Genomic DNA, 10988 nt, shown 5'->3' with positions numbered 1-10988 from the left:
CCCCTCCCCGCCTCCCTTCCTTTCCCCCTAGAGAGCAATCCAAGAACTTTGTCAAACTCTGAGCGAAGTTACACTTCGCCCCCCCACCACCACTCAGCACCCCCCCTCCCCGCCGCCGCCGTCCCCCGGCTCCGGGACCGGCAACTCCCTCCTGCTGGGAGGCGGGGCGCGAGAGTGTGTCCTGGCCAGCGCCCCCGGCCACCGCGGAGCCCACCCTGCCGCGCCGGCCCTACCTCCAGAGCTTGCCCAGCGTCTTGCTGAGCTCGGCGTTGTGCAGGTGCGGGTACTGGTCGGCGAGCTTCCTGCGCGCCGCCTGCGCCCACACCATGAAGGCGTTCATGGGCCGCTTGACGTGCGGCTTGTTCTTGCTCGAGCCGTTGACGCGCACCGGCATGGGTACCAGCGTCCAGTCGTAGCCCTTGAGCACCTGGCTGACCGCCTCGCGGATGCACACGGGGAACTTGTCCTCCTCGCTCTCCTTCTTCAGGTCCGGCTCGCCCTTGGGGAACGTGTTCTCCTGGGGCCGCGTGTTCTCGGTGTCCGAGCCGGAGCCCGAAGGGCAGGGCGAGCCCGCCGAGTCCTCGGACATGGTGGGGCTGGGGGCGCCGGACAGGCCCTTCTCCTGCTCGTCGGTCATCTTCATGAAGGGGTCCAGGAGATTCATACGCGGGCCCGGGGCAGGGGGCGGGTGGCAGGGAAAGGCGAGAAGCCGCGGCGGCTCGGGGACTCGAGGCGCGGGCTCCCCTCCCCTCGGCTGCCCGAACGCGGAGCGAGCGGCTCCCGGGGAGCCTGGCACGTCAGCCGGCTGCGGCGGCGAGCACTTGGGAAGGCGCGCGGTGGCCAGCCCGCAGCTGCCCGCTCCAAGTGGGGTAAGGCGAACTGGAGAGGAGAAGGAGGAGGGGAAGAAAGAGAGCAAAAGCGGGGCGCTTGCACCCCTTCTCTTCTCCTCCTGCAAAGAAAAGTTCCTGGAGTGAAACTGGCAAGTCGCGGCGCAAGTTTCCAGTGAGTTTCAAGCTCCGCTCTCAGCTCCTCAACTCGCAGCCCTGGGGCTCTTTAATAACTACTGCTCCTCACCTTAGAGACGGCCAGCCAATCACAGCACGGCATTTCAGGGGTTGGCAGGCAGCTGATTGGACTGGATTTTGCGGGGAGGAGGATTGTGGCACTGGGCTTGGGTGACGAGAGGGGAGGGGAGGAGCGGGGAGGGGAGCGCTGCCTCTGGTCTGGCGTGGGGGGGGGGGTGCAGCGGGGAAGGCGGGGGACCCGGGACGTCCAAGTGTGTAAGTTTGCCATACTCTTGTAATGTCAGAAGTTTGGTGCCGTCTCCGCACGAATTTTGCGTGCCTGTGTGTGTGTGTGTGTGTGTGTGTGCGCGCGCGCGCGCGTGTCTAGACTAGGATCTGCCCCCACCCCCAAGCATTTCTTTTCACTGCTTTCTGCGCGGTCCCGGAGACTTAGCTGGAGTTTGTAGAATTCGAAAAGCAGTCGTTCTTTAACGCATAGCCCAGTTTATGCTCCTGGAGCCTGCCTCCTCCGAAAGTGCTTAGAAATGGTCTTTTGAAGCAAATGTTTTGGTGACTCAACGCCCGCTGTTCCCTCTGTAATAATCCATATAAATAGATTAACACGCTCTGGTTCGCCGGGGCCGGTGCGGCTGGTTGGGATTCTGCTGCGCTCTTGCAAGGGGAATCAATGAAAACCAAAGCTAAGTCCGGGCGAAGGCTGGCGGCGGCGGCGGCGGCGGGGACGCAGTAGCCCCGCGCTCGCGGGAGCCGTCCCCGCGCCACAGCGACCTTGAACTCTGACAAGTTCTTCTCCAGCCCCCCCAAGCCCCCACCCCGCGACACTGCTCAGTGACAGGCAACTGCTTTAACGTTCTGCTTTTCACCTCCTAGCCGAATCCAAACGTCAGCAGGGTTGCCACTGGAAAGAGCTTGCAAACTGCTCTGGCTTTGAGAGATCGAACTTTGCGAATGTGGCCGTCCTGGGCCGAGAGGCTGAGGCCAGTCCCTTGGTTTGTAAAACGCCAAACACACGGGCACCACCGCAGACAAAACACTCCACTTTGGTGGAGTCGTGCAGCTCGCCTGTTTTCGTCCTCCTTTACAAAACACCTGGAGGGGTGACGCTCCCGTCTCCTGACTGTAATCGGGTCCTTCTCCGACTCGCAGACAGCTAGAAGTCCTGGGGGAGGGATTGGGGGTGTCTCTGGTGTATCTCAAGTGTGATTTGAGCACAACCTTTGTGTTTGCACCAACTGCCTTTAGTGCCTGGTTAGGTATCAGTTCTGGAAGAGAAGGAAAAAAATCCTAGGCTCCTGCGGGTTACATGTCTTCAGAATCACAAATAAACGCACAACTGTGGAAATCTCCTAATTTTAAACTTCCCCCCTTCTGGGCTCTCCCAGATGTCCGCTTCGAATTAAATTATTGTTATGGTGAATCGGCCCGCATCATAGCAAAGACTTGTTCATTTCTAATTTGCACATTGCGGACACTATTGCAAGATTTAAAAGAATGTTTTCCTGGAAGATTTTTTTTTTTTTTAAATCTCGTTTTGTCTCATTTTCTTCCGAAGAAGTCGACCTTTCTTATAGGAAACGGAACTCTTCAGAAGGTAGTAAGTTGCAACTACAGTTAAATACTATTTACTTTTTAAACGAATGTAACTCACAGTGGATGTCTGTAGTACGCTATAGCTTGTTTACAAGTTTTAGAAACCTCCATACAATAGCCACGTATTCATGGCTCCGTGAATACGCTGGAAAAGTGTAAGAACAACTTCGTCCTTTCTTGGGAGAAGAGTCCCGCGTAGTATCAACTGATTTCTGTGTCGTGGGGAGGGGACATTTGTGAGTATAACTGGGTGATTCGTAGGCACCTGACCCAGGAGGACACTCAGAGACCAGAACTTCGGGCAGAAATTTTAACCAAGGCGTCTGTATTTAGTTGTATTTTATTGCAATTCTCGTGTTTACTGGCTTAAAGGCACTGAAGACTGTGACTTTAAGATATTTTGGAATATTTCTCTAAATATTTGTCAAGATAAATACATACACATAAATACATATTTAATACAATTACGTTATAGGAGATACTTAATATATAGAATTTTAAATCATAAATTTACAGTGTTTTGTACATTTTCTGTTCGTTTGATGCAAACACTTTGTATTGTATCTTCTTGAAAAGTGATAAACAGTGGACTTTTTAAATGGTGCAATTTTCAGCTTCATCCGGAGGGGGCGCCAAAAGCTCAGAAACTGTTTAACTCACAGATACGGCCGGAAAACTTTGATGGTGGTGGGGGCTGGTGGTGGTGTGCTCCACTCAATCAGGACTGCTTTGCTGCTGAGATTTATCTCTGCAGAAATTCCTACTCGATATTTCCTCCCGTTTGGATTCACCTCTAGGCAGCCCAGTTAGAGGAACTGGGAGGTGTGGCAGAGAATACGGGACATGGCAAGAGAAGAGCGTTCAAGGTGCCCGACGTTTCTAGTCTGCATGGAACGGGGAGACCAGGTTCAGGAGAAGGACCTCGGTCCCCAAATTCCAGACATTGCCTTCTGCTCGTGTGCCAGGACCAGGACAAGCCTGAGTCGTGGACACCGTTGATTAGTTCTGTATTTCTGCAGGGGCTCCGGTGCCAACTCCCCCACCCCCACTCAGGGGTTCGGCTCGGTGTGAGTTTCTCGGGTCTCCCCTGACCTCTCCTCCCTGCCCCAGGAAGACCCTCGCGGTCCGCTACCAGAGGACCAGTGTCAGAGAGCGCCAGAGGGAAAGGAACCTATTCTCAATGTTCAGGTTACAGATCGGGAAACTGAGTCTGTTGGCTCCGTCTTAGCCAGGGCATGCTGCCGAGAGCCAAACGCGGTGGGCTCCTCTTTCTGGTGGGGAAAGGGTGCAGGTCAAGAAAAGCGGCAGGCAGCGGAGGGCCCTTCACCAGTCTGCGACGTGCATTCCGGGCCCCGCTCTAAGCAAGCGCCGCGAGGTCTGCCGCGGGGGCAGAGACTTGGAGGTGCAAGCAGATCCCGAGGCGGGCCTCGGGAAGCCAAGGTCCGGGATCACCCCCCGCCCAGTCTCTTTCAGCGACTAGGGCCGGCGCCGGGTTCAATTTCCCTAGCCTGGGCCGCCGAGCTCCCTCCGCGTCTACGCGGGCGCCAAGTCCGGAGCCCAGAGATGTTGGATTACAGCGAGTTTCGTGGGCTCTGTGGGGCGGTGTGAACACACCGCACAGGGGGGTTTTCCGTCTCCGGATGGCAGTGGATGGCGTGGGCGAATGGGGTTCCCTTTACCTGGGGAATTAGGGACCGTAACCTCCCTCTCCAAAATTTCCTAGCAAAAGTGGGGAGCGTGTCTAAATCCGTTTTCAGCAGGGGTGCATGTCCCCGAAGAATTCGGTTGGGTTGAGCAGCAGAGTCTCCCGAAGATCTCAGCCCCGGGCGATGTTCTCTATAGAGGTGCTCAGGGAAGTGGATATCCCTTCTCTCTCTCAATTCTCAGGGGGCTCGGTTCCCTTGAGGTAAAAAACCCCAATCCCTGGCGGGAATCCCGCGCTCTCCTCGGTGGTTAGTACTTTTCACGCGGCTGCGAGCGCGTTTGCAGGTCGCTCTTCAGACCCGACACCGGTTCTCTAGGGAGAGAGGCGGCGGGTAGGCCGTGTCTCAGGACGGCCATGGGACTGGACAACAACAGCGCAAGGGAAAAGGAAAATGCCAGGTAGCTTCGTAGGTGTGCAATAAATATCTGTGGACGGCCGAATAAATGCGATCTTTGGACAATCTGCCCCTGTGGGTGTGGGACCCGTCGCAGGCCTCCAGAGTTCCCAGCAAGAGGTCCCTAAACGCACGTGACTGTAGAGTCCTACGTGGATTTCTCCCCAAACGGGCGCCCTACTTTGGGAGATTATCCGACATGTGTCACCTAGGACCATAGAGTCCCAGCGCCCCCCTGAAGTTGTAGGCCAAAAAGGGCTTTCCGTTTTCTTCCCTTTTCTGTTTTCTAACAGAGGAATGCGGTGGACGGAAGGTGCTGGGTGAGGGAGGCGTGAACCTGCAAAGTGCTCCAGGGTGACCTGGCCGGGTTGTGGGGCCGCGGTCGGCTGTGGCCCAGCGGGGCGCTGGGAGGGTGAGGGCCAGAGCCCAGCAAGAAATGGGAAGAGCTGGCTCAACCTGGACAGACTAGCAGAGGGGAGGCGGGGAGGGATGGGAGTAGGATGTCCCAGTTCCAAAGGGACTGTGCTTCCAAAGGGAGTGTGAGTGAGTGTGTGTGTGTTTCCCCCTTCCTTTTCTGAAAATATCTGTCTTTTAGGCAGGGTACAGGGGAGCTGCGCATCATTTGGATCTCCTCAAAGCATCCCTAGAACTGCCTGGAAATTTCCTTAGGCCAAGTTTTCTTTTTCCCTCTCCAATTTTCCTCTTTTTAAAAATATTTCAGGCATTTTCATTTGAAGGTGCTCTTTGCCTTGTTGATCTAAAAATATAAAGTTAAGTGTTCAGCGCAGCAGTACTCCCATTGGCAGCCATGTCTATCGGGCCAAGGGGCTCCCTTCAGCACCAAGAGCTTCCTCCTCAGTTCCAGGGCTCACACCTGTGCCTCCTCCTCCCCTCGAGTCCCCTTTCGATTTAGGGGTGTTCGTTCCCAGGGAGAAAAGAGCGGAGAGTCTCAGGACAGTTTTGTGTGATTCTCCCCGGATAGACGGGGCTCTAGAGCGGGCACTTCATCTCAGGCTGAAGGGACTATAACCAGCTACTCCCACTAAGATGTCCTATTGGGTGGGTTATTATGTCGGGTCTTTATTAATCAGAGAAAATGTTTCCATCAAACCACGGAAAAGGGAGAAATGCTATTAGCATACAATTCCAAAGGTAACTGTCAGAATTAAATACGAATTATCTTGTGACTTTCTTGTAAGCCTTTTCTCTCTCACCTGGGCCCTCGGGCTCCCCAGGGGAAGAGCGCATCTTCCCGGGGTTACTGGAACCTATAGATTCGCGGGGCGAAAATGAGTGTCCTGAAGCTGCGAGCTGAGCTCGGCTTTGGAGAAGCGTGAGCGCGCAGCGGGGTTGCCGGACTTCGGGCAGCGGGGGAACCAGGAGTGCCGAGGCCCTGAAGTCAGCCCCCAACTTTGGAGTTTCCTGGAGAGTGACGTCTTAACGCGGGGGGGCTCTGTCGCGGAGGGTTCTCGGATCTGTGACGTCACAAAACTACCCGGAGGTTGGCTGATCCCGAGCCACGGAGAATGGCCCAGGGCTTCTTCAGAAAGTGGGGGCCCGCAGGGAACGCGGAGACCCGTCGGGCTGCCTACCATGTCATTGTTTATTTCAAATTAATTTCTTGGTGCGCGTTGCTGTGTGCAAGCCTGCGGGAGAGACAGTGTTATTACAGGATTCCATTCTGGGTTTGTTTGAAGGGGAAGCCAGGGCTCTCTGGTACCATCTCAGCTTTGAATAGGCAGATCAGGGAATTTGGAGAAAGCAGGTCCCCACCCCCTTTTCCTGCATTTCCCCCTTTCTCTTTAACATCTTTCTCCCAAGACCCTTTCACTTATGTGAAAGGTGTAAGTAGAGTCTTAAATGGCTTTTCCCCCCTCTGTTACATCTCCTCTCCACTTTTTTTTTTTTTTAAATGAGAATGACATTTGGCCAGGCGAAGAAGAGACCGAGAGTTTTTTGTTTGTTCCTTTCTCCTCCCTTAAATCTCCAGAAAATCTCACAGCGTCCCTGTTACTATCTTAAGAACACAATGTATTTACATCTTATGAAAGGGCAGGTTGTTTGCTTTCACACCAAGTCCTAGCACTGGAACCTCCTACTCCCCCAATTTCCACGTTGGCTGAAATGCAAGGGAAAGCCCAACAGAGCAGGGTCTGGACGGGGTATGGGCTGTCTGCAGAAACAGCCTCCCTTTGGGGTGCTCCTAAAGCTCACAAAATTGTCAACTCAGGTTGGCAGTGGACTGTCTTTTTACCGTTGTGTGCCTTAATATCCATGTGCAAAGCAGAGACAAATAAGCAGTTCCTGCTATAAGAACATTCTATTATTCTTTAAAAGAGAAGGTCAAGTCTCAGAGGGCCCTAAATGTAGGCATCTTTCCCTTAAATACTTTCTTGGAGCAATGGAGACATCTCGCAGGGTGACTCGTCTCCTTCAGCAACTAGGAGAAACGGTGGTATCTGGCGAGGGTTGATATCTCTGTAGGAAAGGAAGGCACCCTGGTTGGTCTTGGCTCAGACACTGTCCCCAGGCATTCACCGACACCCCCTCTGCCTCCAGGGTCCACTTCTCCCCGGGGTCCCTCCTGGACAAAGTCTCCCAAGGAAGCCCAGATTCCAGTTTTCCTTTGAACCTCAACTATAATAAAGGCATGAGGTATCTCGGGCAACAGGTGTTTGCAGATTTTGAGGCATGGGTGACCCCAGAAGGCTGTGCAGGACCTGGAACAGCAGGGTGCATGGGCCTGAGCACTGGGCCCTAGATGACGGAACACAGTTGTGGGTGGATTCAGCCTCTGTCTGCCCATACCCAATTTTGTGCCCCCCTCCGGGGCATTTTGTGTTCTGAGAACCTCTTTCTCTGCCTCTATCATGGATTTCTCTTTCTTTGCTCTGAAAGGGTGCATGGATCACAGAGGGCTGCCTCCCATCCTTGGTCCTCCGTCAGAGTGCTGAGGGGAAGGGAAAGGAGGGAGGAGGGGTCCCTGAACACCTGGCTCATTGACAGATGCTTTTCCATCCCTTTCTTGGGCCCCAGAAGTCACCTCTCTTCTTCCATCGCTGGTGGTTGGTGATGCTGTGCCGCTCTTGGCCTGAGCCATCACCTCCCACCCCACCACCCCTCCCCTTTCTTGGTCCAAGCCCAGAAATGCCTTGTAGTGTGTGGTACGCTTCACTCTCTCTTTGGGGGACATCTGCCAACCAGCACAGTGGTGATGACAGTTTCCAGATGATTTTCCAGGAGCAAAGAAATCTTCTGAGGGAGGAGAGAGCGGCATTGGCCAAACGCTGAGTGGGCTGAACATTGTGGTTCCGGAAGAGGCCCAGGGAGGTGGGGTTCTGTGGGGCTCCAGGATTTCTTTTTTCCCCTCCAGAGTCTGCCTAAAGCAAAAGTCACTAATTGCTTTTTATTTTCCTGGCACTTAGGAGGTTCTCTGGATTCTGACTCTCCTCCAAGAACTTAGGTCTGAGGAAAGCAGGCTTTCAGTGTGATAACACGGCGGTGGTGGGGGGGGTGGGTTGCGGTAATTGGCCTCCAAGCTCACCTGCCTCAGCTCAGTGGGGCTCAAGACCTGTTTCAGCCAACTTCTGGGCTAGTTTCATTAGCCCAGAACACTGCACAGGTCAGACAGACGACGGAAGGAACACTCCCTTACCCCCTTCTTCTGTCCCCAGCCCAACTTCACTTCTGCCAAGGACACTTTGATTTTTCAGTCAAACCAACCAGGAAGTGGGAGTGAGGTTGCCTTTGAGACTTAAGAATGAGTTCAATGCAAGCTGGTGCAGCCACTCTGGAAAACTGTATGGAGGTTCCTCAAAAAGTTGAAAATAGAGCTACCATATGATCCAGCAATTGCACTACTGGGTATTTACCCCAAAGATACAAAAGTAGGGATCCGAAGGGGTACGTGCACCCCGATGTTTATAGCAGAAATGTCCACAATAGCCAAACTGTGGAAAGAGCCAAGATGTCCATCAACAGATGAATGGATAAAGAAGATGTGGTATATATATACAATGGAATATTATGCAGCCATCAAAAGGAACGAGATCTTGCCATTTGCAACGACGTGGATGGAACTGGAGGGTATTATGTTGAGTGAAATAAGTCAAACAGAGAAAGACATGTATCATATGATCTCACTGATATGAGGAATTCTTAATCTCAGGAAACAAACTGAGGGTTGCTGGAGTGGGGGGTGGGGTGAGAAGGATGGGGTGACTGGGTGATAGACACTGGGGAGGGTATGTGCTCTGGTAAGCGCTGTGAATTTTGCAAGACTGTTGAATCTCAGATCTGTACCTCTGAAACAAATAACGCAATATATGTTAAGAAAAAAAAAAAAAAAGAAGAAGAAGAAGGTAGCAGGAGGGGAAGAATGAAGCGGGGGAAATCGGAGGGGTAGACGAACCATGAGAGACGATGGACTCTGAAAAACAAACAGGGTTCTAGAGGGGAGGGGGGTGGGAGGATGGGTTAGCCTGGTGGTGGGTACTGAGGAGGGCACGTTCTGCATGGAGCACTGGGTGTTATGCACAAACAATGAATCATGGAACACTTCATCTAAAACTAATGATGTAATGTATGGGGATTAACATAAGAATAAAAAAAAAATTAAAAAAAAAAAAAAAAAGAATGAGTTCAGAGAAAGGATTTGGCTCTCTCTGGATTCTGAAAAATTCCAAGCAATGCTCCCTTAGAAGGAAAGAAATATTACTACTACTACTACTATTATTATTATTATTATTATTATTATTATTATTGCTCATGCCTAAGAGCATCCCTAACTCCTCAAGTCTCCCCTATGTCCTTTGGTTGTTTCTCCGAGACCCATGGGTAGAACTAGCCCTGTCTTCCTAGATGGATACGCTGGCTTCTTCCCCATCTTCAAGAGTTTCCTTTCTACTGTACTGGGGAGCCTGCCCTACAACCCTTGCTCGCAGTCCTCATCTCTCTTTTCAGGGAAGGGTGTCTCTCCCAATAAAAGCCATCCTCACCTACTCTCCTCTTAGAAAAGATGTGAGGCTCATTCAGACTATGGAGTAAATGACTATTAGGGCTCAGTCTCTTCTCAGTCCAAGAGGCAACCAGACTCTGGTAGGGAATGGAGATACAGTTCAAATGCTAAACCCTCCGTGAAGACTTGATCTCTCTCCAAGAAAAGATATTTGTGTTCTTATAAGATTTTGTTCATGCCCTTTCATGCTGTCATTTGTCTACTGTGTGTATATGCTCACCCCCTAAACTGTGATCTTCTTGAGGACAATGACAGAGTGTTATTCTATTCTGTGTGCCACATAGACTCTGCCAAAGCATTGAATTCAGCCAAAGCAATGAATACCTAATGGTACATTTCAGCTACCAGGCACATAGTGGGATACCTTGGCCAGTTAGATGAGATGTCTTTATGGTTTCCCTCAAAATGTGGCCTGTAGATGGCTATCTGTGCCACTCACAAGGAAGTCTGTCCTTGTCCAGAACCTTCTAAATTTCCTGTCCTCTGGACAGGGTGTTAGAGACGTGCCTTTGGAGAATATTTGGAGTGATGGACATAAAGCTTTCAGATTGCAATCTTTACACATTTCTGGCCTGGATTTACAGGTTTTGAGAAAACAATCAAACCACAAACTGAAGTCATTATTAACATATCAGAACCTCTAAAACCTCTAGACTTTGCTACCCAAATATACAATGATAATAAATATTTTTTTCTTCCTGGTTTTCTTGCTTGCTTTTCTAAGCACAAAGCACAGTCCTTTCATGGATGAGCCCCGGAGTGGCTGACGGCTGAATGAATGGTGGGTGGGGTGGTGGTTGGGGAGTGGGGGTGGGGGGCAGGGCAGAGGAGACAAGTTTGACCTGCTTTCCCCTGCAGCTCCTCTAAGGAAGGCATTTTCTTTTCTCTGCAAAGGGCACTGCTGTTTGTTTGGAGAAGGAGAGCTGTGGGTATGGAATTAGGGGGTGTCATGTGGGCTGCACGTGTGGCTAGAGCTACCTGAAATCTGTAGGCTAATCACTCCCAGATGGCCCCAGGGACTGCAGTCCCAAGAGCCCCAGAAACACAAATCCCTCCCCAACTCCTCCTGGTTGGGGAGGGAGGGGGGGAGCGGATTTAAAGGCAAAACAAGGATGGAAGTGTGTGTATATAGGACTTGTGATTCAGTTTGGACCTAAGGCCCTACATCCTTTCCAACCAGAGGCATTTGAAAAACAATGTCACCCCTCTCCTTCCCTGCCCTTAAATCCAAACTGTGATTTACTTAGAAGAAGGAGG

General features: G+C 51.9%; 1 protein-coding gene across 2 annotated transcripts in view; it reads right to left on the bottom strand.

Annotated features, from left to right (window-relative positions):
- Positions 1 to 1066, bottom strand: part of SOX9 (SRY-box transcription factor 9) — a 5118-nt gene extending 4052 nt beyond the window's left edge. For both annotated transcript variants that reach the window (XM_021678453.1, XM_044921476.1), the window contains exon 1: positions 234 to 1066. In XM_021678453.1, the coding sequence (XP_021534128.1) occupies positions 234 to 664 (431 nt within the window). In that variant the 5' untranslated portion in view covers positions 665 to 1066. The remainder of the gene's footprint in view (positions 1 to 233) is intronic.
- Between the last annotated feature and the right edge of the window lie 9922 nt (positions 1067 to 10988).

The sequence above is a fragment of the Neomonachus schauinslandi genome, chromosome 15 (genome assembly GCF_002201575.2).
Source record: "Neomonachus schauinslandi chromosome 15, ASM220157v2, whole genome shotgun sequence".
Classification (NCBI taxonomy): Eukaryota; Metazoa; Chordata; class Mammalia; order Carnivora; family Phocidae; genus Neomonachus; species Neomonachus schauinslandi.
Note: the sequence above shows the minus strand (reverse complement) of the source record. Positions and strands in the feature narration are given on the sequence as shown.